Source organism: Pseudonaja textilis, chromosome 12 (assembly GCF_049901715.1).
Source record: "Pseudonaja textilis isolate UNSWEBS1 chromosome 12, rPseTex1.2, whole genome shotgun sequence".
In the NCBI taxonomy this organism is placed as follows: Eukaryota; Metazoa; Chordata; class Lepidosauria; order Squamata; family Elapidae; genus Pseudonaja; species Pseudonaja textilis.
The window spans coordinates 290,340-317,668 of NC_142001.1; the positions used below are offsets into that span (position 1 = coordinate 290,340).

Here is a 27,329-nt window from a genome sequence, read left to right on the forward strand (position 1 = left end):
TCCCATCATCACCACCACCATCTCATCAGTTTCTTCCTCCCTCTCCTGTCCTCCACCTCTTCCTCCTCCTCCTTCTCCTCCTCTTACTCCTTCTCCTCCTGGCCTTCTCCTTTTCTTCCTCCCATCCTCATTGTCTCATCATTCCCTTCTTTCTCCTCTTTCTCCTTCCATCATCATCATCATCATCATCATCATATCATTTTTCTTCTCCTTCTCCATCATCATTATCTCATCAATCTCCTCCTTCTTCATCCGCTCCCACTCCTTTTCCTCCTCCTCCTCCTCCTCCTCCTCCTCCTCCTCCTCCTCCTCCTCCTCCTCCTCCTCCTCCTCCTCCTCCTCCTCCTCCTCCTCCTCCTCCTCCATCTTTAATTCTTTGCCCATTGTGGATGACATGGGATTTATGCATATAAAAGCCATGAATCGAAATACCATCCCTTCCCTTTCCAGGGTCCCAAACATTGCCCATTCCTACTTAGTAGCTCCAATTGGTGTCCAACTGAGAAAAATTCATCTGCATTGCAATTTGGATGGGGATGAAACGGCTCCTTTATCAAGTCCCTGCACTTTGCCTGCATCCAGGCAATTTAGATGTTTTTACGGTTGTCTGGGATTGGCAGATGCAAAGTTCCTGAACAAAGACAGCAATAATATTTGTTGTTGTCAAAAGAACAAAAGAAGAGCTATTCAGCCCAGGGTGGATTTTGTTTTATTTTTAATCATGTTGTTTAAGATGGAGGGATGTGGTTTCCTAAACTGTTGATGTTATGGTCTGTGGGTTGTAGGATAAAATAACTGAGTAAACATCTTTAATGTAAAGGAAACATGACTTGCTCTGGCTTAGGCAATGATCTCATTTGCAGGCAGGTCTCATTTTAAAAAAAGTGAAAATGACAAGCAAAAGATGCCAGAATCTGACAGTCTGAAATCTTGGACTTGATCGTTAAACATTTTAATCTTTGAAGCCCTACATGAATTGGGGCCAGGTTGCCTGAGGAACCATCTCACGCCCAGCAGATCAGCCTGCCTCACCAGTCCGGTAGGGAAGGGATCTGACAGACCCATCACTTACAAATTTCACCTAGTGCGGTGCAGCAGGAATATCACCTTACCTGCTGTTGCCCTCAGCCTACCGAATATCCTCTGTAAACATTGCAAAGCCCATAGTATAAATGGGTTCAGTGAGTTCTTTACTAAGTACTAGTAACTACTTTAATATAAATCTAATATCTCCCTGGAAGATGTTAGATTAGAAATAGCAACTCCCACGAGAGCTACCATTTCTAAAGATTGTGCAGCCCTGTGCAATATTGACAACAGATCTTTTTTATTTTTTAACTTGTATGCGAATCAAGGCTGCCTTCTCCTGTTAGCTCATTTCAGAATTACAAGCAGGGAAATAGCCACTCTTTCCCAATAATATCTTTCCAAATTCTGCATGCAAACTATTCACCCCACCTAATTCCACTTCTCTATCTCTTCTCCTGAGTTCCTTATCTCCTTCCCAGTTGCTCTACAGATTCTTGTTGAGCTAAATGACAATAGAATCTGAATGATTTTCCCCCACTAAAGGGGGAAGGAAGAAACAACTTTGTTGCAACTAAACTTGAATCTGAAAAAAGAAAAAAAAAACAGTAGCCAGTTATAAAGGAAGGGAGAACTTGATGTTTGCAATGAAAAGAGTATACTCTTTCTTTCAGACAGTTTCCTTTTTTCTGCATGCACTAGGAGGGGAGAAGCATTTTCTGCTACTTTATAAGCTAGTTTGAATAGAATTGTAGCTCTCTATTAATATGCAAATAAGGGAAACATCTGTACAAAAATGCACCTCTAAGTAATATTGTAAACAAAATGGAAATAAAATATAGAAAAAAATGTACACTGTAAGTAAAGCCTTATTTGATCTATCCAGGTTGTTCTTGGTTACTTGGCCAAACACATTATTTAAGGTTTTAAATGCATTTGTTTTGGAAGGAACCTCTTTTATTTGTGGTATTCCAGATACCAGCAGCTAGATGGCAGCATTGGATTAATAATAAAATAAACTAATGGCTGCAGTTCTCTTTTTCAGCTAGCAGTCTTCAACTCAAAGAGAGTTTAGAAAAGAAGCCACAACAATCCAGTCCACCACTATGATGACTGTAGAGAGACCCAAAGTTCTCATAGTCATTGGTCCCATCTAGTGGTCCTCCACTGTTTTGACAGCCAAATCTGGCCAAAAAACTCTTATTCCAGTTTTTCCCAGTTGATCTCCTTCAAATATATTAGGCATGAGTACTAATCACCTTGGCTCAGAAATGGTGGGATCTAAAGTCCAGAAAATTTGGAAAGAAACAAGCTGGTGAAGGCAGCTTTCTTCTGATATATCCTAAATTAAAGACAAGGACCTTCTTATTATGGTTTGCTTCCTATCTGGCTAAATCATTGCCCAAACTTACTTCTTTACTCATCACTCCCTAGGGATTGCATGACACTTCCGTATTTATTTTTGTAAGATGGATTTTTCTCTTTTTCCTTCCAAAACACATGCCTTGATACATATGTAGCTGCTTGATTATATGGGCAAATTAGTGGTGGATCTTCCCAGTTACACCTCTCCCTGATTTTACAGTCCTGCACTGGATTCTTCTACCAATGGTTTAAACCAGACATGTCCAAGCTTGTCAACCTTAAGACCTGTGGATTTCAACATCCAGAATTCCCCAATCAGCATGGCTGGTTGGGGATTTCTGTGAGTTGAAGTTCACAGGTCTTAAAGTTGACAAGGTTGGTCATGCCTGGTTTAAACCATTGCCTTTATCTGTTGACTGTCCTTCTGTTTTTACATATACACCTTCAAGAAGAAAACAAAACAAACACGTTCAGAATCCCCCCTTTTCTGGACCAGGTACATCATCTGAGATGCACAAATATGGCCAAAGATCCCCCATTCTGAATGAATCCAATCATCTTGTTTTTTTGTGGGATGAAGGCAAATGGACATAAACAAGGGACAGATAGATTAAATATATATGTCTGTTTAAGAGAAGGAGAATTGGAGTGTACTAAGAAGTTTGAAAAAGAAACCATCATTTTCAATACACCATTCAAGGGCCAACATTTTATTTTGTTATAGGCTGTCATAAAATGTTAACAGTATTCCAATATTTGAGGGGCTGCCACAAGGAAGGGGAGGAGTCAATCTATTTTCGAAATCATCTGAAGGCAGAACAATCAGCAAAGGATCAAAACTGATCAAAGAGACATTCAACCTAAAAATAAGGAGAAATTTCCTGACAGTCAGAACAATCAACCAATGAAACAGCTTCCCTTCAGAAGTTGTGGGTGCTCCAAAACTGGAGGCTTTTAAGAAGAGATTGGACAACCATGTGTCCAAAATGGCATAGGTCTTCTGCTTGAGCAGAGGGTTGGACTATAAGAACTCCAGGGTCACTTCCAACTCTATTTGATTATTATTCTGTAATTACTCTTGTCAACATCATTTAATGCCATCGCTTGCCAGGATTGGCTAGGAAGTGAAATTCAAACAAAGCTGGATAGGGTTTCTATCTTGTGGTGACCATTTGCCTGCTTTATGTAGGCTCCCTCCCACTTTGGACATTTTTTCTTTACAATAAATCAGGAATACATAACCTGAAGCAAAATGCCACAATACCATTGGAAATGAGGAGGAAATTCTTCAACTCATATTTTCAGACCTCATTTCGTCCAGGCTGAAAATTGTTTTGCAGTTTCTCCAAAGCTATGAGAAAATAAACTAAGATATGCAGAGGAAGGCTAGACTAGGTATGGGAGGAGAAAAAAAAATGACAAGGAAAAGCAACACAAGGAGAGACCCTAGATCTGCCCCCCTCTTATACTACAAAGTCTAATTTATTCTAATACTTCTCTAAACTGCATAAAATCACTTTCCATACCTGACAAGAAATCATTGGGGAAAGATAAGTTGGTGGAAAGAAGAGGATGGGCACGGGGACTGTACCTGGATGCAGAGATGACCTTAAAGAATATATATGGCAACTATTAATCAAGTGTAAACTAGCCCAGGAAGAAAGGAAAGTATGAGATAGAAATTAAACATAGACCAGGATTGACTCTCTTTGGTATAAAAGCAAGGGAAAGAGGGAGATGGTCTGGCTTTCCAAATTCTGTAATTACACCTATACCAATAAAGTATTTGTAGTTCAACATTGGAATGATGGTTCCTTGATGCTCTCTCAACGTGGTTGTTTTCTTGCAGATATTTCATTACCTGAAGTAGGTAACATCATCAGTACTAAAAGTGAGGGAGTTGGGGGGAAGAAGAGGACTATGGAGTCCTTGATGCTCCCTGACCTTGGTGGTTTTCTTGCAGACATTCCATTACCCAACTAAGTAACATAATCAGTGCTAGCAATGAAATGTCTGCAAGAAAACCATGAAGCTCAGAGAGTAGCACCGACTCCACAGTCTCCCTGCAACCCCTCTCCTTTTTAGCACTGATAATATTACCTACTTCAGCTAATGAAACAACTGCAAGAAAGCAACCAAGCTCAGAGAGCACCAAGGACCTGCCTCAACCTATATTAACAAGGTGTGGGGATGTGCCTTCAGATCAGGATTTGACTCCTGGAAATTGCCTGGATAAGTCCCTGCAGTTTTCTTGGCAAAATTGGTTGAGCCGTGCCTGCTTCCAAAGGCAGAAAGAAAGTAACTGGTCCAATGACCCAAGGTCACCCAGCTGGTTTTGTGCCTATGGTGGAGCTATAACTTATGGAACTCCAACTTAGTAACATCATTAATGTAAGTGATACAGAATTTTCTTCTTGATATGGTGTGTCAAATTTTTCAACTTTAAATTTCCAAACATTAGGGATGCTCAAAAATTGTGACATGTCTTGGGGATTGTAAAGATATTTTGTTTGATATAATTTAGATGTGCTTGATAAGTAATTACAAAAATATAACTTTTAACGTTTTCTTTGTTTCATTTAGTAGCTTGCCCTGCCAATGCTATGGGGGGGGAGTGATGATATAGCCTAGTTGGGTAATGAAATGTCTGCAAGCAAACCACCAAGATCCCAAGGGATCCCACAATTATTATTCTTCCTCTTCTTCCTCTCCCTCCTTTCCCCCCTCCTCCCCCTCCCAAACCCTTCCATCTAGCATGGGTGATGTTACTTAGTTGGCTAATGAAATGTCTGCAAGCAAACAACAAAACAGAAAGCAACAAGGACCTCACAGTTCAACCTGAGCTACAAATATTTCCTTCTATTGCATTTTTTTCTTGTTAAGAACCCTAGGAAGCTAGTTAGGCTAAGAGATAGGTACTTACAGAATTCAAATAAGTCATGACAAAGGTGTTCATCCAACATGAATTTCCTCTGAAAGTCCAATCAGACAGAAAGAAAGAGAGACCGTATAAGATATGAGCTTCAGATACAGTTGTGCTGGCTGATCATTTGCAGTAGGTTCTAGAATATTCTGCCAGAGAGCATTATGACATTCAATCTCTGAGATTGGGAGAGGTTGAAACATAAAAGACACTTGTCAACCCCTCCTAGTACACAGCAGCATGCTTTTGAAGGGAATTTCAACATAGTTGTGAACTGTGTTAACACGGAGGAGACCTTAATGTGCCAAAATAACAGTCAAGCCCTGTGCTGACTTTTTGTACAACTAATAATGCTCCAGGTGTTAATCTGTTTTTAACATAAAGAAACAACCAGAAACTGGGAACAGAAAGGGACCATTTTATATGACTGAGTCTAGCCCCCTGCTTCAAAAATCCAATTTTACCCAGCCCTGACAGGTGGCTCTCCAATTTCTCCTCCAAGACATCCAATCAAGGGAACTCATTACTGGTCCTGCTGTCCGTCCATTAGGAAATGTTGATTCTAGACACTTGACTAGAATCTGAGTTTCTGCAATTTAAATCCATAATTCCATGATTTGCCTTTTGTTATAAGAGAGGTCAAATTGTAACCTCTTCCTATTACTCTTTAAAATACACTTTTGGTGGCCAGCAACTGCAGTCAGTTTAGCCACCTGGCTCAGCAGCAGTGAGAGGGATCTTGGAGTCCTAGTCGACTCTCACCTCAGTATGAGCCAGCCATGTGCTGCAGCTGCCAAAAAAGCCAATGGAATCCTAGGCTGCATTAACAGAGAGAGAGAGAGAATCAACATCACGTAAACTGTTAATACTGCTTTAATTTTAGTACTGCCTTGGTAAGACCACACCTAGAATACTGTGTCCAGTTTTGGTCACCACAATATCAAAAAGATGTGGAATTCTACAAAGAATGCAGAGAAAAACAACAATGATTAAAGGACTGGAAGATAAAACATACAAAGAAGAGTTGCAGGAATTGGGCATGTCTAGTCCAGTGAAAAGGAGGAGTAGGGGCTACATATAGCAGTGTTCCAATATTTGAGGGGTTGCTACATAGCGCCAGAAGGCAAGACAAGTAGCAATAGGTATTATTATTATTATTATTATTATTATTATTATTATTATTATTATTATTATTATTATTATTATTATTATTATTATTATTATTATTATTATTATTATTATTACCTTTATTATCAGAGTACATGTGCACAATGAGATTGGCTGAGCCTCCCTTCGTGCAGCGCCCCCAATACAACTCACAGTGAGGATAGAAGTCCCTAATCCAGTCCCAATCTTATTATACTATGTGACCTTGTTGCCCAAGGTGCCAGCCCCTGCATTAGCTCATTAAAGATAGTTCCAACCAGGAATTAATGATAAATTTTCTGATAATGAGAACAATTAACCAACAACTTGCACCCTGGAGTTGTAGGTGCTTCATCACTGGAGTTTTTAAAGAAAAGAGTAGACCAGGATGATATAAGTTCTCCTGCCTTGAGCAGGAGATCTCCCAGGTCTCGTCCAACCCTGTGATTCTATGATGAACAAAAACAACTGCATATATTATTCCATGTATTGCCAAAGAAAAAAGAATTTGACTGTCCCCTGATACAGACTTGAGAGCATGTCTGTGCAGATGCAACTGGGCAGCTGAGATTCCACAACTGCTAAGATTTGCTTTCCCCAGTGTCAAATATGACATCTATTTTCACCCACAAAGCAAGATACCCAGGACTGAATGTGCAAAGTTTGCACTGCACAGCAATAAACTGGCTGTGAAAGGAATGTTGATGTTTATTTAATCATTGATGCCACCGAAAGAGCTCATCCTTCTCATTGTTTGCTTGGATGGAACAAATCTGAATTCCCTCTAGAGATCTGACCTGAGAAAGTAAGCAGAGCAAAGGCAACAGCCGTATGGAGCTGCCCAGAAATACAAGGGCATGACAGACATTATCTGGGCAAGCCAAGATTACTTTCACTCTGGAAGGGCAAGCAGGTAAACGTATTGTTATGGCCACCAAATCTGAAGTGCAAAAATCCAGATGACCGTCAGAGGGCAAAACACAACACACATTTTTGGTGTTATTCATTGCCATTTAGTGGTGATCTAGAAGTGTCTCTATTTTTATATAAGAAGTCTTTGACCTCCAACCATTCATTTGATGACTGTTTGAAGTTGCAAAATCACTGCAAAAAGTGGCTTATGAACTGTGCTCACTTTATGACTGTCACAGCATCCTCAGAATCATGTGATCAAAATTCTTGTACTTGGCATGGATTTTGCAACAGTTGCAACATCCCAGGGTCAAGTGATCACCATTTGCAACCTTTCCAGCTGGCTTCTGACAAGCAAAGGCAAATGGGAGAAGCTGGATTTGCTTAACAACTGCATGATTCACTTAACTGCAGTGACTCATTTAACAACCATGGCAAAATGGGTAATAAAGTAATGAATTACTCACTTAACAAATGTTTTGCTTAGTAACAGGTATTCTGGTGCTAACTATGGTCATAGGTCTAGGACTACCTGTATAAATATTTCTGGAATGAAATTGGGTTCTCCACGAATTATCCACGCATCCAAAGAATTATTTATCTTTCTATCCACCCTGCCACACATGTGCAACAACACAGAGAGCAGAGGGGAACCCAAAGCTCTTCTTGCTGTTTTGTATTTGATCTATACAAGCAGAACTGTTCTGGTTCTTCTGTTTACATACCCTCTATGTCTCCCCCACTACTTAAAAAGAGTTGTGGCCCCATTTTGTTACACTTACCTTGAACAGTATGAAGCAATCCTTCTCCAAGAGACCATAAACAACTCCTGATTAATTAGGTTTGTTCATAAGGAGCAGAGAGACCAAGCTAGTGCCAGAAAATCACCATGAATCACACCCTGACTTAGTTCATTATGTTTCTTAGACAACATCCTAAATGGGAGTGATTTAAAGAGCTGCTCCTGGTTAAAAGATTTGTATTGGCCAACTTGGATGAATCCAACTTTTAAAGAAGAGATTGGACAGTCGTGTGTCTGAAATGGTATAGGGCTGTGATGGCGAACCTTATGGCACATGAGCCCCAGCCAAACTTACCTGCACCACGCATGTGTGTGCCTCCCAGCTGATTTTCGGCCTATTTCCAGCCATTTTTGGCCTCCCAGAGGCTCGAGGAAAGCCTCTGCAGCCTCGGGAGGCTGAAAAATGGGCCTTCTGGAAATACCAGAAGAGCCCGTTTTCAGCCTCTGAAGGCCCTCTGGACCCCGGGGGAGGCAATTTTTGCCCTCCTGCGGGCTCGAGAGAAACCTCTACAGCCTTTGGAAGCTGAAAAGCAGGCCCATTTCATCACTTCCGATATTTCCAGAAGGCCTGTTTTTCGGCCTCCTGAGGCTGCAGAGGCTTCCCTCGAGCCTCTGGGAGAGTGAAAACAGCTCCTCCCAGGTTCCAGAGGCCTCCGGGGGCTGAAAACAGGCACTTCTGGTATTTCCGGAAGGCCCATTTTTTGGCCTCCCAAGGCTGCAGTGGCTTCCCTCGAGCCTCCGAGAGGGCGAAACGGTCTCAAATGGGCTGAAAATCAGCTGGGAAGAGTGAGCATGCGCAGTGCAGGTAAGGGGGCGGGGGTGTTATGCATGCATGTGCTGGGGCGGGGCGCATTACATTGATGGTACCGGCACACACGCGTGCGTGCCTTCAACACACCACAGCAAAAAGGTTCGCCATCACTGGTATAGGGCTTCCTGCTTGAGAAGGAAATTGGACTAGGAGACCTCCAAGGCCCCTTCGAACTGTTACTCTGTTATGTAAAGTTTGATAGCAGCCAAGACAAGGACTCAAAAGATGGCAATTTTGGCTCTCGTAGCAGACCTGTGTCCAGGTAGATTTTGCAGGGAGGAACCAAAAAAACCTGGTTAATTTCTACCCAGAAGGCATTGTAGGGAGAGATGCACAGATCCCTCCTCCCTTGCAATTTCCAACATTCCTGCTTGCTTCCAAAAGTAACCGAAGAAGCTTCTTGGATGAAAAGTGAAATTTCTCAAGGAAAAAGGTGAGGATGGGAACTCACCCTATCACATGGTGCTTGGGTCTCGAACCTGGGCTGGTGGCCTTAACTTCTGAGCCTCTGTGCCACTCCATTAGGAAGAAGATAACAGTTTTAATCCTCTCTTCCTAGCATTGGAGGTGCTTAGCTGAATGCAGAGAACATTCTAACCACATAATTCTCACACTTGTAGCTTGAAATGGCTCATCAGGATTAGATCACTAGTTAGAGCCTTGGTGGCGTAGTGGTTAGAGAGCTGTACTGCAGGCCACTTCTGCTGGCTATCAGCTGCCTGCAATTTGGCAATTCAAATCACACCAGGCCCCAGGTTGACTAATCCTTCCATCCTTCTGAGGTGGGTAAAATGAGGGCCCAGATTGTTGGGGGCAAGAGGCTGGATTTGCAAACTCCTTAGCTAGGGCTGGAAAGCACTCTGTGGAGTGGTATATAAGTCTAAATGCTATTGCTAACCTCTGTGAATACTTTTTCTTTAAACCTTGCTTTTTACTGGGGTAACCCCAACTCAGTTGGATGTCATCCTCTTATCAGGATTGCAGCCCAAAGTTTGGAAAGCTTATAATTCCCCCGCTCCTCCTCAAAGAAGGTCTGGATCTTCCCTCCATTCTTAAACAAAGGAAAAGGGACACAGGAAAAAACACTATTAAATGAAAGAAAAAAGTCCATTTGGAACGATTCAATTTTATTAATTTATAAAAGAGATAAAACACGTATATAAATAATGGTTATAAATATGTGTCTCCACAAAGGTGAAGGGGGTGGAAGAGAGAACCAGACATCTAAGATGTGTCTTGGTTAATGCTAAAGAAACCTGCTACACTGATTTTTCCTTGTCCTTAAAAAAAGAGAGAACTTATTATACAAATAAATACACAGCCTATATCCCAGGTATCTCATCATAGTTATTTTTCTTCCAGAAAATTAATAAAATATATAACAAAAGTACTGTACACCTGTCAACTTGTGCCTTTTTGATACGTTTCAAAAAGGGAGACACTGCATCACCTGCCAAGACCCACCTGCTCGTTAAATTCTAAGAGGATGGCTGTGCTTGCTAGCTGGAGAATTCTGGGAGTCCACACACTTAAAGTTGCCGAGTTTGAGAAACACCGGTTTACACAACCCAAACCCCTAAGTTCACACAACATATTTAACTCCAACCCCAAACTGACCAAACACCCTTGCCAATTTCATATGGCCTGAACCAGCAAACCAAACCAGCTCAATATGATAAACAGGTTGTGATAGCCAAAAAAGCAAATATAATCCTAGGTTGTATAAACAGAAGCATAGACTTAAAATCACATGATTTTTTTTTAAAGCCTTAGTAAGGCCACACCTGGAATCCTGCATCCCATTTTGGTCACATTACAAAAAAGATGTTGAGACTTTGGCAGAAGTGCAAAGAAGAGCAACCAGGATGATTAGGGGACTGGAGAGTAAAACGTACAATGAATGGTTGCAGGAACTGGGCCTGGCTAGTCTAGGGAAGAGAAGGCCCAGGGGAGACAGGAGCGCAGTCTTCCAATATTTGAGGGGCTGCCACAGAGAGGAGGAGGGGGTCAAGCTATTCTCCAAAGCACCAGAAGGCAGGATAAGAAACAATGGATGGAAAACAATCAAGGAGAGAAGCAACATGGAATTGAGGAGAAACTTCCTAACAGAGAGGAAAATGAACCCATGGAACAGGTTGCCTCCAGAAGTTGTGGGAGCTTCATCACTGGAAATTTGAGCAATTGCACCTCAGAAGAGTTTCACGGGGGAGGGGGCGAGGCAGTGAAATATCATTTCCAGGATCTTCTTTTCCAGTTTTGGGATGGGTGGTTCAAGCCCTGAATTATCATCATTTCAAGACTTGCTTTCAGCAGAGAAGACTCAACCTTGCTACAGCTCCATCCTTGGCTTTTTCCTGATCAACAAGTTGTCCAAAAAATTAAGATGGGTAGAGAATGTAGTGGCTCAAAGCTAAACCTACCTCTGTCAGGGGGGGGGGGAATATTTTCTCCTACTTGGGAGGGTCCTAGTAATTTTACATTTCTTGCTATTTTATTTCTGAAAAAAACTCTGGTATCAGCTCATAAGTGGCTTAATGTAGTTTTAAAGTAGGGAAAAGGAAGGAACTTGGTCTCATACAACTGTGGCTCTACCCATTTTATATCTGCATCTTCCTCACTGAGGCCTTTGGTTCAAAATATGAAATAAGACCCTCAGCTCACCAACTCCACACTCCTGGCTTTAGACAATGACCTTTGCAGGAATCCATGTCTTTCCTTCCTGCTTTTCCAATGACAAAGAGCCACCATTTACGAAGTAGAGATATTAAAAGGACTAGCACAAGTTTATGCACAGAGCAGCAAGATATGCTGGGCATGAGATGAATACTTTCCTTCTTTCGTCTTCTCTCTCTTTCTTTCTTTTTCTTTCCAGGGTACCATCAAAACGGACAAAACAAACCCACAGTCCTATTGCGGATCCATCTCTTTTCTCTCAGTTTCCTTCTTCAGAACCTCCCTCAACAACCATCCTGTTCAGATTTCTCAAGGTACAAAACCTTCAGCAGTTCTTCCAGTTCAGTCCTGCAGTCTCGATTTTCACAAATTTGGTTGATCTGAGCTGCTCCTTCACTGAATATTTTCCACTTATCTAAAACAAGCAAAAAAAATTATTTTAAAAAAGCAACGAGTAATCCAAAACAGCAATGCAAATGACAGCACGGTGTGCAGGCTAATTGGAAAGATTGAGGGGGTCTGAACTAATTGAGGAGGTTTCGTGTTTTCATGTCCTTCCCTATCCAGCTTTAACATTCCAAAAACATCTGGCCGGTACTGGGTCATGCATCTGAAAATTTCCCAATTCCAACATAAATAAAGATTCACATGCACATAGGAAGCAATCACTTGTTTAACTGCAAAATTTAAGTGGTGACTGCAAACAGAATAGATCCCACGCCAGGTCCTCCAATGCCAAACGGAGCTTTCAAATACTGGTGTATTTCTTTTCAAAGCTAATTAAATTCCTCCTATATTTACAGAAGTACTAGCCATCATCATCATGGCATCTCCAAAGTAAAATAAGCTCTTATTTCTCCTCCTTCAGCAAAAAGAATTATGGGCATAGAAGAATATTTTTCAATTCAAAAACAATATTGAGTAAGGAGAAATCCTTACTGGTCCTCCTGACCCCTTGCAGCCCAAAAGGAGAACAGAATGGCAGATCCTTCCTCTAATTCAACTTCCTCTAATGTTGTTGTTATTCCGCTTTTGTGATCCCCTGGACCACAGCACATCAAAGGCCTCCACTAACTCCCTGGTTCCGCCCAAATTTATGTTCATTGCATCAATGATACCATCTAACCATCTCATCCTCTGCCATCCTTTTTCGTCTTTTGCCTTCCATTTACCCCAACATCAGGGTCTTTTCCAAGGAGTCCTCTCTTCTCGTTTGCTGGCCGAAGTATTTGAGCTTCAGCTTCAGTATCTCTCCTTCTAAAGGACAGCAGGTTGTCCTAGACCCCATTTTCCCACCCTCAATTTACAGTATCCTGGAAGCAGACAGACAGGCCAAAGTTCACTGGTGTTGGGGGTTCATTTTGTTTGTTTTACCAAACTTTTATTGATCAAAGACCAAAATAAAATTTCTGTCAAAAGTTCTGAGAATGAAAAAGAAACAGGCAGAAAGAGTTCCTTTTAACACTTAGCTTTCAGTCCACTTCAGATTCTGAGTCTCCCAGCAATCGGGTGAACAAATCAGAGGCCAAAAGGAATCAAGCAATTGTTTTTCTAGGATAATTGCTTGTATAAACAACCCCTTGATTCACACTAATGAAATGAGGAGGAGAATTTCTTCCAGAGCTACAGTCCTGGAATTTTCTAGCTACAGCCAAGTGGTAACTTGAAACCAAAAGGATCAGCTGATTCATTTCAACTGCCGGTTCTTGACCATGTTACATTCCACAATTATTAAATCCAAATGTTTCTGGGAAAAAAGAGTGCATTTAATATGATGAAAAGATTAAGGATGCAGTCCTGCATAAATTTATCTGACAAGAAAGTTTCATTCCAGCATCAAGCTGAATTACAGTTAATTGAATAAACCCAAAGTCGCTGAGTTTGCAAAACACAGTAAGCCATAAACCAAAGTTGAGACCCTCCAACAATGAGGTTCCTCTAGAATGGACAGTTAAAAATCGAATAAATCACATCATTTGCATTTTGTGTGACCTTAGGTTGGGTCTCAGGAAGGTCTCTACAATTTAGTAAGACCACACCAAAAGTACTGCATCCAGTTTTGGTCACCCCACTATAAAAAAGATGTTGAGACTCTAGAAAGAGTGCAGAGAAGAGCAACCAGGATGATTAGGGGACTGGAGACTAAAACATATGAAGAATGAAGAACGGTTGCAGGAACTGGGCCTGGCTAGTCTAGTGAAGAGAAGGACCAGGGGAGACATGGTAGCAGTGCTCCAATATTTGAGGGGCTGCCACAAAGAGGAGGGGGTCAAGCTATTTTCCAAAGCTCCCGAAGTCCATACAAGGAATAATGGATGGAAACTGATCCAGGAGAGATTCAACCTGGAAATAAGGAGAATTTTTCTGACATTGAGAGCAATCAACCCAACTTGCCTTCATAAGTTGTGGGAGCTTCATCACTAGAAGCTTTCAAGAAGAGATTGGATTGCCATCTGTCAAAAATGGTGTAGGGTCTATTTGGGTGAGGGGTTTGGACTACATGATCAACAAGGTCCCTTAAATATGAGATAGCAGTGTGCAGCAGCAGCCAAAAAAACTAATACAATCCTTGGTTGTATAAACAGAGGCATCGAATAAAAATCATGTGAAGTACCACTTTATAAAGTCTTAGTAAGGCCACACCTAGAATATTGCATCCAGTTTTGGTCATCACACTACAGAAAAGAAGTTGAGACTTTGGAAAAAGTTCAGAGAAGAGCACTAAGATGATTAAAGGCCTGGAGATATAATGGTTGCAGGAATTGGGTATGGCAGGTCTAGAGAAAAGAAGGACTAGGGGGAACATGATAGCAGTATTCCAGTATTTGAGAGGTTGCCACAAAGAGGAGGGGGCCAGCTTATATTCCAAAGTACCAGAGGGAAGGACAAGAAACAATGGATAGAAACTAATCAAGGAGAGAAGCAATCTGCAGTTAAGGAGAAACTTCCTAACAGTGAGGATAGTTAACCAGAGAAACAACTTGCCATCAGAAGTTGTGGGTGCTTCATTACTGGAGGTTTTTAAGAAATGACTGGACAGTCATTTGTCTGAAATAGTATAGGGTCTCCTATTTGAGCAAGGAATTGGACTAGAAGACCTCCAAGGTCCCTTCCAGCTCTACTCTGATTAATTTTGACAGAAGAAAGGTTAGATCAAGTGGTGTATGACTCTAGGACTTTGTATACAGTTTATACTAAGTGAGTTTTCCATGTGAATTATTATCTGTTTATCCACTGTGACTTATTTTGTAAAACATGATAAAAAAGCTGTTCCTTTATTTAATGGGTGATTCCACCCTTTGACTTTATCCATGCAGCATGTTTGACCAGAATTCAACCATTTCCTGAATTTGCACAATCAACTGAACCCTAAATTGACACAATGGGGGTCTGTTTACATAACCCTAAGTCCCAAAAGACCTCGCCACAGTAACATAACCAAGTTTGACATATGGTTTAACAGCATAGATTAGTTTATCTGACACAACTAAGTGGTGAGTGTATGAACAGCTTCTTCAGATGTGTGTAAAAAGTTTGATTTTGACCCGAGAGATGTTGAAGCAAGCTTTTACTTACTCAGAGTTGTCCTTGTGATCTGCAGGAAATATGAGAGTTCTCTGAATTCCTCCTTGGATATGGTGTCGGTATTAATGGGGCTCAGGATATCTATTGCAAAGCCATTAGAAGAACACAAGTAGTTAGGAACTGCTTTCAACTCTATAGAATAGAAGCATGGGGGCTCGATTGATTGGACGCTGGGCAGGAGGTTAGCAACCCAACGTTTGAGACCTGGTTTATGCCATAGTGTGGGGTTGAGCTCTCATCCTTCACTCCAGCTCCTGCTGGGGATATGAAAGGAGCCCCCCAATTGGGTGTCCCCAGGGCAATGGTGATGTCACCAGCTAATCCTTTCAACTTGGAAGTGCCTGGATGCTTCTGACCTGAGTGAAAAAATTGAACTCAATTCATTTTGGAGAGTGCTTTTTTTTAGTGAAAAACTCTTAAAAATTTTTTTTTTCATAATATAATCACTTGAGACAGCTCCCAAAACTTTCGGTATCAGGAGCACTTTTACAACCCTGAAGACATGCCATAGGTGATCTGCCTCAGTGATCCCCCAAAACTTGATTTCCTCTTTTCCTTATGGGCTTGATCTTGGAAAAAGAAAGAATTCAACACCTCTCTTAATTGTCCACGTGTAGATCTCCACTTCTGAAGTTTCATTTTTTTCCAAGGCTATTTGTCGGAGGGTTCCATTGGAAATGTTGCGAATGGCTTCGTAAACTGGAAATGTCTCCTCACTACAGAAATAGTCTTGATCGTCAGGGAGTTGATTTTCAATTTCTTCTGTAAGAAAAACAAATAATAGTTTATATTTTAGGGATCTAGTTTATTTCACCTTTGTTGTTGCATTTTATTCCAGAGGAAATCTCATTGGATGTATTCTCAGGGACCTTATACGAGTTTACAGTTCCTTTATTATCGGAATTACTACAACAGGCAGAAGGAATAATCTTGAACAGGAGAAAGAGGCACAATCAAAACAATAGTAATAGCACTTAGACCTATATACCGCTTCACAGTGCTTTACAGCCCTCTCTAAGTGGTTTACAGATTCAGCCTGTTGCCCCCAACAATCTGCATCCCCATTTTACTAATCTTGGAAGGATGGAAAGCTGAGTCAACCTTGAGCCTGGTGAGATTCGAACTGCCAAATTGCAGTCAGCCGGCATTCAGCAGAAGTAGCCTGCAGTACTGCATTCTAACCACTGTGCCACCATGGCTCTGACAGATAAGAGAAATTTGAATGGACAGAAATGTAATTTGAGAAAGCATCTCAGACATGAACATTCCCAACTCTCATCAAAATAAGATGAATGAAGTGCAATCAGATTTAACAGAATAACAGAGTTGGAAGGGACCTTGGAGGTCTTCTAGTACAACCCTGCTCAAGCAGAAAACCCTATACCATTCCAGTGGCTGTCCAGACTCTTCTTAAAAGCCTCCTGTGATGTAGCACCACAGCTTTTAAAGGCAGATGTTCCACAGGTTAATTGTTGTCACTGTTAGGAAATTTCTTGCAAGATTATCTTACTTGTAATAAAAGTAGTATTAGCTGGCATGTCTTTGTTTCCAAGTTAGGTTTATCTTGGAAGACTGACAGTTACAAGTCATCATAATTTTCCTGCATTTTTTCAGATTGTGATTCCATTAAGAACAACATACCAAAATTATCTTTAAAATGGAATCTATACTCTTGGAGGAAGCACAACATGATGGTCCACCAGCCCTCTACTGTATCTGAGCCCATTTTCCTGGCTTGGAGAACAAAAACATCGTCAGCTGTTCCATAAATACTGAAAATGCAGTCAATTCCCAATCTTTCTAGCTTCTGAATGTGGAGGGCAGAAAGTTTTTGACTGCCTTAGCCTTACAAATATTGAGCCAGCTCCAGCAGATTTGCTTTTGTTGATCCTTGTCATATTTTATGTTCGTTTTCTTGTCTTAATTTGCAAACTTGAATAATAGTTAGAAACATGCATATATTATTTTTTTGAGAATCAGCTTTCAAAAAAGTATATAGCATGTTGGCCTAATTTCAATGCCTTTTTGCAAGAAATCACTATAAACCAGGAGCATCCAACCCTGGAAACTTTAAGATCTGTGGACTCGGGGCTGGCTGGGGAATTCTGGGAGTTGAAGTTCACAGGTCTTAAAGTGGCCAAGATTGGACATCGCTGCTTTAGACCTCTAATAAGAGCTGACTCCTACAGACTGCTACTTGGGAGCAGAGAGAGAAGAAAGTCTCAGCAAGAGAAAGTCTTGTGTAGGGGTATCTCCAGCTATTTGCTTACATCCCAAAATTGTTTCTGTCCTAGCCACCATGTACCCTCCATAATCCAATGCAACATTATCAACCTACCTGGACAAACTTTGCAACATTTCCCTTCAATTTTCTTTGGTTGTTCACAGGGATATTGATAAGGACACTGGATTGCTTTACATTCTGGCTTAGTGCCATTGCAAGTACATAAGACACATTCTACGGTACCATAGTTTCGGAGAAATGGATGCCAGGTTTCTCCCTGTGAGTAGGTTTTTCCATTTGAAATGCACACTAGAATAAAGAATGGATGCAAATCTTAGATATCAGAAATAGAGATTTAGTGGCCACAATTTTTCCCTCTATGACCATTTCTCTCACTAGTAACAGAACAACAGAGTTGGAAGGGACCTCAGAGGTCTTCTAGTCCAACTCCCTGCTCCAGCAGGAGACCCTATACCATTCCAGAGAAATGGCTGTCCAGTCTCTTCCTAAAAGCTTCCCGTGATGGAGCACCCACAATTTCTGGAGGCATGCTGTTCCACTGGTTAACTGTTCTCACTATTAAGAACTATTTCCTCAATTCGTGAGGTATCACGTATCATGGAACAAGCCTAAATTCAGAATAATTTGGGATTCTGTTGTATGGGAAGAAATCTAAACACTGTTACAGCTGAATCCAGAATAACTTTGAATCTGGGAAAAATGGTGTCAAAATTTAGAGGTTGGTTGTTCACTGGTACAAAGAATATCCAATGGGAAAACTCAAAGAGATCAGATAATTAAAGAAAAGTGTCACAATAATTTTGTTCCCATTTGGGAAAGGGGGAGAAAAATGAGCGTTCCTTGGTGCTCTCTGATCATGGTTGTTTTCTTGTAGGCATCTCATTACCCAACTAGGTAACATCATCAGTGCTAGAAGGGAGTGGAGGTTTGCACTGATGTTGCTATCTAGTTGGGTAATGAAACGTCCACAAGGGAACAACCAAGCTCACACCTCATATCAACCCTGAGATACAAATATTCTCCTGGGGGGTCAGGGGAGAAAAAAAATCACCTTAGCCCCTGAAAACTGCAGCTGGATAGCACATATGAAAAATGTGCTATTCATTTGCAGGGTATTTTTTTTTTCTGTACCAAAACAAATCAATTAGAAACTGCTTTGTTGCTGCCTTTGTGTGTGAACTGAGAAGAGTTTGCAGTGGATGGAGATTTTTTGCTCTGAGACATGAAGCATTCAACTTGAGACAAACATCATCTCATGATTGTTCATATTTGAGTCTCTATCACCAACATTTCTTTAGTTAATCAAAACCTTGTAGGTTAGTTGGCTCTGAATCAAAGGTTTTAAAGATTTTGATGGCCATTTGGAAGATCTGTGGATTGTTGACTTTGGGCCAAGTGGCTTTTATAACTTCAGATTCTCCCAGGCTTTTCCCTCGATTTCAGCTGTCTAGATCAGGGGTGTCAAAGTTGATTTCTTTGAAGGCTGCATCAGATCTGTGTTTTACCTCGGAGGCCCAGGGTGGGCGTGGCCAGCTCGACATCACTGTAGTGGCCAAGTGCTAAGGCAGGACTTTCTTCAGACCCTCCCTCATTCTCATTATAAACTTCCTTCCCTTCCTTTGTTCCTTCCTTCCTTCCTTCCTTCCTTTCCTTTGTACCTTCCTTCCTTCTTCCTTTCTTCCCTTCCTTTGTTCCTTCCTTCCTTCTCTTCTTTTTCCTTCCCTCTTCCTTCTCCTTTCTTCTTCCTTCCCCTCTTTCCTTATTTTTCCTTCCTTGCTCTCTTCCCATCTTCCCTTCTTTTTCTTTGTCTTTCCTCTTTCCCTTTCTCCTTTCCTATCCCTTCTTGCATGCTCAAATGCAAAAGGGGAAACATTTCTCCTTTTGTTTTGTTTTTAGGTTGTTTTGCTAACTTTCTGTCAGTGAAAACAAAGGTTGGAAGACCATGTGCAGTTCACTCGAGCCCCATTTTTGGCCGGGACAGCTCCTGCAGCCCTCTGCCAGCAAGAACAGAGGGTTAGGGTCAGGGTGCCCCCCTGGGCTGTGTTTTTAGCCCAGACAGCCTCCTGCAGCCCCCTGCCAGTGAAAATGAGCTCCATTTTCACTGGCAGAGAGGGCTGCGGTAGGCCATCACGGCCAAAAATGGAGCCCTGGAGGGCCACACGCACCCCACCAACCTCCATTTTTGCTGGCAGAGGCACTGCAGGCTGGTCCTTTGCTGTTCCCAGTGCAACCTGCAGGCCAGATCTAAGCACCCTGTGGGCTGCATCCAGTCTGCAGGCCTTGTGTTTGACACCCTTGGTCTAGATGAAGTTTATGGAACCATCAGATCTAGATATTGGGACATGGGCTTATAGAGACCTTCTCTTTGGGTATTCACTGATATGCTTAGGACTGGGCTTCATAACATATGTTGATGAATCTAATGAACCTGAAGGGACCTTCTCCCAAGTGACACAGACATTGTTATACACATACATACACACCATACATACTTTTCTACCCATAGGCATGTTAGTTTGCAAAAGACAATGTTGGCTGGAGAACCAATACAGCACATATAATTATGCTTCTATTTTATTCTGCTTTTTCTATGGAAGCTGAACAAAGAGATATTTGGGGTGTTGAGAAGATATCACAGGCATCCCAAAGGTGCTTTTCCAAGAGGCAACTGGACTCTTGCTGTCTTCAAAAGCCCACATTTTGGACAGAAAGGACCGCTAATTTGAAAGAGTGGTTAAAGAGGCCATTTATGTCAAAATTAAACAGCCCTCTCCCAACAGAGGGGGAGGGATACGCTATTATGTACCTCCAGTCTACAACACAGTCCTTTCAGCAATTCCAAGAAACTCCACAGCCATTTGCATTACTCAAGTGATCCTGAGGACACAGATAAACCTCCAAGTGGCCTCAACTACCCTCTAAAACAGGGGTCTCAAACTCAATTTATCTGAGGGCCGCTGGAGGCAGAGGCTGGGTGAGGCTGGGCCTCATAAGGGATTCCACAAAAAACATTAAAAAAATATCCTCAAATGTCATCAACAGTTAATGATTTCTCCAATACATGAACTGTCCTGAGCACATGAATGGAACATTGAATGAAGATCATGAACAGTTCCTCAGAACATGGCTTCTCCAGCTTACTCCTTGCTGCCAGAGACTTGACAACGCTTCCTCTCACATATCTGAGCCACATTTGGCTTGAGAGAGGAGGCACTTGGGACCCTCAGTATGGCTTGAAGATGATCATCAGTAAGTCTGGACCTGTACTTGGACTTGTTAAAGTTCAGGGTGGAGAAGAAGCCACGACGAGGAACGGCGGGCGGGACTTCCATCAGAAGTCCATTCCCCCTGCGGGCCACACTAATATTATACTTTCATATCACGGTGGGGGCCACAGGATATCGTCCTGCAGGCCGCAATTGGCCCACGGGCCGCGAGTTTGAGACCCCTGCTCTAAAAGGATGCAAATGACCAGCTGTCTGCAAGGAGTATAAATCCTTCCATTTTCCACCATCCAGTCAGAGCTGAAGAAGCTTCTTGGATGAGAAGTGAAACATCTTTAAAGAAAAACATGAAAGTCTAGTTGTCTCTTGAAAAAGCACCTTTGGGGTAACCATGACCTGGATGATTGAGAATCTCCATAGACATATCACACAAGCATGTTCACAAAATGAGGACCAAGGCTATTTATAGCAAGGCTAAAAATAGCATGGCTATTTTTTCACTGACCAATAGAGAAATTGTTCCTTTCAATCTTCTCTAGCAACCCAAGATAATTAAGATAATGATTTCAAATGTAACCTTCCTCTCTAAAGTGAAGTATGTAAAAGTAAGCCCAAATACAAAAAGCACTGAGTCCTCTTATTATTAACTGAGTATGTCAGTGATGTTAAAGAATTAGCAGCAGATTCTCCCCAAAAGTTGTAAAAATGTCATTTGAGGGCTGGTCAATCCTAACTTATCCTATCAAAGTAGACAAGCCACTGTAGAAATGCAATAATATTATATTCTCTCTCTTAAAAAGGGCAGGAATCCTGGAGAGACCTTAGCATAATTTTTATCACCCAGATGCAATGTCAGAAAAGGCCCTGGGAAAGTCTGGGGATTCTCAGTCATCCACATCATGGTTATCCCAAAGAAGCTTTTTCAAAAAGCAATTGGACTTTGTTTTTCCTTGAAGACATTTAGCTTCTCATCCAAGAAGCTTCTTCAGTTCTGACTGAATAAAGTCCAGTTGCCTCTTGAAAAAGCATTTTGGGTCGGGCCTTGGGAATGCGCAAGAGTGTAAATGTACCATCTTCTAGAACTCTGTGAATCACCTATGTTTTTAAAGAGTTGCAGACACTTGTTACATTCATAAACTTTAAAGTCCTTATAGTACTTTATTTCTGAAACTCTGAATTTAATATATAACTTTTGGCATTCTATCAGCCTCTGCAGCATGGTCCTTGCTCAAGGCTTCGATGGATTGTCATCCAAATATCTGGAGGGTCAAAAGTCTGTCCTGGCCAGACTTCTTCAATCCTATGGCCTTTGAGGACCTTTCGGCAGACTGCCAAGCAATCAGAAGAATACTGTTGAAAAGGACATCTCCGTACCTTCTCCAACTTTCTGTCGGTTGTTAAGGACGATCCGTACAAAGGTACCGGATCTTTGTGATGTATTTGGCATAGATTTGAATCTAGCTTTTCCCTCAGGGGGCTGCAGGATGATAGCGGCTAGTCTAGGACTGCTGGTTGAAGACTCGGGTTGGGAGGGAGGAGAATGTCTCTGGAAAAAAGAGAAAAGAGAGATAATTTGTGAAAACAAGGCAGAAAAAGAGAGTTGGAAGGGACTTTGTAGGTCTTCTAGTCCAGGGGTCTCCAATCTTGGCAACTTTAAGACTTATGGATTTCAACTCCCAGAATTCCTCAGCCAGCTTTGAGGAATTCTGGGAGTTGAAGTCCACAAGTCTTAAAGTTGCCAAGGTTGGAGACCCCTGTTCTAGTCCAACACCCTGCTCAGAAAGGAAACCCTATACCAGACAAATTGTTGTCCAATATGTTCTTAAAACCTGGCAGTGTTGCAGCATTTAGAAATAAAGTTTATAACTGGGAAAAATCCTGTCTTACAACCTGAAGTGACATTACTGTGGAACACTATTAAAAGGCTGCTATCAGCAAGCCTTAATAATTATTAGTTACTTATTAATTATTAGTAATTGTTAATTATTAAATGCAATTAAAAGATTTACATGTAGTTATTTGCATTAAACCAAAATTCATAACAATCAGTTATGCTGGACTGAAAATCCAACAGCTCACTTTCCTAACACAAACATCAGAAACAAGGCAAAAACAAATTTTTCTGAAAAACGATTCTTGGATTACATTCTAGCTTATTTGCAGTATAGTTACTCATAGGCTTTGTTAGGAGAAACTAAGTGCTAAATGGGTTAGTGGAATGAGGAAAGACACTAAATTTGCAAAATAGAATGAAGAGTAGTGGGAGTAATTCTAGTGAAGTATGAAACATGCAAAAATAATATTTAATTCATCATCTTGATCACTCAGTTGCTAAAAAAATCTGCAACAGAATCCTGCTAGGTTCTCATATTGAAAGAAATACAGCCATATCTCAATTATAATAATTTTGCCTGGGATGGGTCTTCCTTTCATTGGAGATGGGGTTGAGACAAGTTGACTTACAGCTTCACGGATAGCTGGCTGACGAAGGAGTTCTCCATCCAGGTCCCTCACTGATTCTTCATCTGCACAAGAGACAACAGTGTCAAAAAATCCTGGGAACCATTTATGGTGGAGCACTCGCCAAAGGAGGGATGGGGGAGGAGTAAAAGCACGGCTGGCTAGCCCAATGAAATCTATCTGGTAAGAAGTAAATCTGTTTATTCCCAGAAACCATTCTGCTATGGGTTCACTGAAAATGTCCATAACATTCTGATGGAATTTAAGAAGTACAATCAAATTTGCCTTTCAATAACATTGAAAGTTCAACAAACTTCTCATTTACAAAATGCAAATTTATCTCTCAAAATTCTCAAATGGGTGATACAAAGATTATGTTGCTGTTATTTTTCCATCACAGAGGATGGAGAAGTAATTTATTTTGGCTTTGACCAGGAACTCAAGCTGCCTTTCATAGCCCCATTTTATTGGGAAATGCAGTTGTGGTTTCAGATTTATATAGTGTCCATTCATTGACTGGTTGTCTCCCTAGCTACTCTTTCTCTGTATTAGTGTTCATAGGAAAAATACTCCAGATTAATCTTCCCTGAGAACTACTTTGATGTTGTGGTTAAAGGAAGCAGGCTAGAACCCAGGAAAGCAAGAGTTCTAGTCCTGCTGTGGGCATGAAGCCATGTCAGTGATCTTGGGCCAGCCCTAGGAAGAAGACAATGGCAAACCTCTTCTGAAAAATATTGCCAAGAAAAATGCAGGGACTTGTCCAGGAAGGTACCAACAGTGAAAACTGACCCAAAGGTATTAAATATATATTACTCTTCCTTAATTAATATTTATTAATATCAATATATTGATATTGATTAATACATCCATATTATATTTTATTAATTAAAATGTAATAGCTATATTTAAATTCATTCTCAGATGCTTTTTGCACATGAAAGACAGTTCAAGAGTGTCTCTGACCTGTCAACAAATTGGAAAGTGTAAGTAAGTTGCTCACCAGGAAAATTCCTACCAATTCATAACAATTTGCCCTCCGAGTATGTAACCTTTTGGTTAAACCTTCAAGAGTTTTACTACTATGTTCTGTCTCTGAATCTGAATCCAAAATATAAGGCACAAGACGCAGGGGAGCCCTTCTCAATCCTGGTGATAGCAATAGCTATCAATAGCAATAGCTAATAGCAATAGCTAGCAATAGCAATAGCTAATAGCTAATATACCACCCTATAGCGCTTTATAGCAGGTTTATAAGCAGTTTACAGTGTCAGTAGATTAACAGATTAACAGTGTTGGAAGGGACCTTGTAGGTCATCTAGTCCAACCACCTGCCCAAGCAGGAGACCTACCCCATTTCTGACAAATGGCAGTCCAATCTCTTCTTGAAAGTCTCAAGTGATGAAGCTCCCACAACTTCTGAAGGCAACTTCTGTTCCATTGGTGGATTGTTCTCACTGTCAGAAAATTTCTGACAGTGAAGACATATTGCCCCTAACAATCTGGGTCCTCATTTTATCGACCTCAGAAGGAAGGAAGACTGAGTTAACCTTGAGCTAGTCAGGATCAAACTTCGGCTGTGGGCAGAGTCAGCCCGCAATACTGCACTCTAACCACTGTGCCCCCAGGCCTTGTAATAACGATAATGTGATAATGAAGTTGGTGCTGGTGATGATACTACTACCTTTGCAAATTTGACAGCAAGAGTCAGACACGGACACTGGAGAAGTGCAAGTTAAATCAGGACAGGTCTTCAAGGCACAATATATCTTTCCTTCCTGCGGTTAAGAATCAAACAGAAAACAAACAGTGTTGTGATACTTGGCAGATACAGGGTTACCAATGCTTGCAATAAAGCCATCTAAAGTCCATTCCTTCTTTCTTTTTTGGGAAGTGTTTTAAACTGCAGTGAAGGTTAACAGGATGAACAACCTCAGCAAAAGATCTGAATTCCCCAGAAGAGAATCTGCTTGACTTCTTCATCAGCAGAAATGAACAAAAATGAATCCTTTAAAATCTTTCGAGCTGCAGGGCAAAAAACAGCAAAGTGAAGGTACTCAAGTGATCCATTCATATAGCTTTCAAACTATATTGGGGAAGTTTGAAGCTCCCTGGAAGTCAATCCAAGGCTCCAGGATGGCAGAATGGCTTCTTTGAATTCCAGGGTGGGTTGGAGGGGCATTCTCTTCTAGAATGATACAAGAGAAGGTCCCTTGTTCCAAAATCAGAGCTAGAAATATGCATAGATACTTATTCTTCTCTAATGTCTTGATGGCCAAAGTGTGAGTTGTTTGTTGACTTTATTGCGTGAACTTTATTGATGGCAATTCAATTGATTCATGTGTTAGAGCTGAATCTGCAAATGGTTGAATTGAAGCAACCAAATTTTAGATACCTAGGCTTTTGCCTGTGGTAAAGTTTTGTGAGAATATACCATCTGTGGGGTCTTTGGTGCTCTCTGAGCTTGGTGGTGTTCTTGCACAGATTACCTGATTAAGTAACATCTTCATGTCCAAAGATTATCATCAAAGTGCCACCAACATCATCTAAGCACTGATTATGATACCTGGTTGGGTCACGAAACATCTGCAAGAAAACCACCAAACTCAGAGAACACCAAAGTCCTCACAGTTCAACCTTGAGCTATAAGTATGCTTTTCTGTCAAAGACAAGTAGTCCTCAACTTACAACAGTTCATTTAGTGACCATTTAGAGTTACAACAGCACTGAATAAATTGACTTATGACTATTTTTCACAGTTGCAACCTTTGCAGCATTTCCATGGTCACATAGTCAACATGGCACTGATTCGTATTTATGATGGTTGCAGTGTCCAGGGGTCACGCGATGCCCTTTGGCGACCTTCTGACAAGCAAAGTCAATGGGGAAGCCAGATTCACTTAACCACCGGGTTACTAGCTTCACAACTTAAGAACTGTGGCAAGAAAGGTTGTAAAATGGGGCAAAACTCAATAACTGTCTCATTTTACAACAGAAACTTTGGGCTCAGTTATGGTTGTAAATCAAGGACTGTCTATATGCCTGTGACGATTCTAAGTCATCCAGATCATATATGTCCCAAAGGCACTTTTCAAAGGCAACTGGACTGTTTCTTGAAAACATTTTGCTTCTCATCCAAGAAGCTTTTCCAGTTCTGACTGAAGGTTTTGCAGCCATTTGCAGTCTGATTCAGGTGACCCTAATGGTACAGATTAACCCCCAGGTGGCCTAAGGTCTCTCAAAGACCTAACAATGGGCCTTCAGAGAGCTAACAACCAGATGACTGCAAGGGATATAAATGCTTTCATTCCCCACTATTCAGTCAGAACTGAATAAACTTCTTGAATGAGAAGTGAAACGTTTTCAAAGAAAAACAAGAAAGTCCACTTGCCTCTTGAAAAACCACCTTTGGGATTCTTTTAAGTAGATTTCTTTATTGTTCCACTGTCAACTTTAAACCAAACCTGGCAGCAGCCATTTTTCTGTTCCTCAGTTGCCACACAGACATCCACATCTATAGACAGAACCTTTCTAGTCTGGAGTAAACTACCGCTATCACCACTAGGCTATCAACCATATTTACTGAAAGCTGTGAGGGAGGGGCTGCCTTTACCCTCTTTCTCTCATACATAATTTCTGGTCTGAGCTGCCTCTAACTCCTCTGAAATGGACCTCCTCCCTCCTGGGAATCCAGACTACATTCCATCACACATGGATATTGCTGAGAATTCTTTCATTTCACAAGATATAGACAGATTTAACCATAGTTTCAATTTGGAAAACGTGGCAATCCTAGACAAGGCCACATCTAAAAATGCCAGAGAATTCTAGAATCCTGGCTCTCTGACAAATCAGCCATCAACAGACCCATAGACATTGACAACATCTATAGACTATGCAAAAGAGAAAATTAACCAGCCCAAAAAGGAACCAAAAGACTCCAATACCTCTCCACCAGTAATCAGCACCCCGATAGGTAATACCCCAATCAAGGAACTGTCAAAGAGCCATCAGTAAACAGCCCAATCAAATAATATCTAAGACTGCCCCCACCCCCACAGACAGGCAAGTCAACAGATATAAACTGCCAGCAAATAGCACTCCTTATTATCAGTAGCACTGATGATATTACCTAGTTAGGGTAATGAGACCTCTTTAAG

At 41.2% G+C, this 27,329-nt stretch overlaps 1 protein-coding gene across 3 annotated transcripts in view; it reads right to left on the reverse strand.

Moving 5' to 3' along the window:
• Positions 1 to 27,329, reverse strand: part of CHRDL1 (chordin like 1) — a 271,500-nt gene that overhangs the window by 235,017 nt on the left and 9,154 nt on the right. Inside the window, exons 5-11 of one of the 3 annotated variants that reach the window (XR_015745018.1) lie at positions 24,854 to 24,947; positions 23,176 to 23,237; positions 22,087 to 22,258; positions 17,582 to 17,776; positions 15,838 to 16,005; positions 15,235 to 15,324; positions 10,515 to 12,073 (exon numbers count right to left, since the gene is read on the reverse strand). Coding sequence is in view for 2 of the 3 variants with exons in the window: in XM_026703187.2 (XP_026558972.2) it covers positions 11,943 to 12,073; positions 15,235 to 15,324; positions 15,838 to 16,005; positions 17,582 to 17,776; positions 22,087 to 22,258; positions 23,176 to 23,237; positions 24,854 to 24,947 (912 nt within the window). In the remaining variant the exon portion in view is untranslated. Of the gene's footprint in view, positions 1 to 10,091; positions 12,074 to 15,234; positions 15,325 to 15,837; positions 16,006 to 17,581; positions 17,777 to 22,086; positions 22,259 to 23,175; positions 23,238 to 24,853; positions 24,948 to 27,329 lie in introns of those variants that run through there. The other 2 variants (XM_087940831.1, XM_026703187.2) reach the window with 2 other exon arrangements.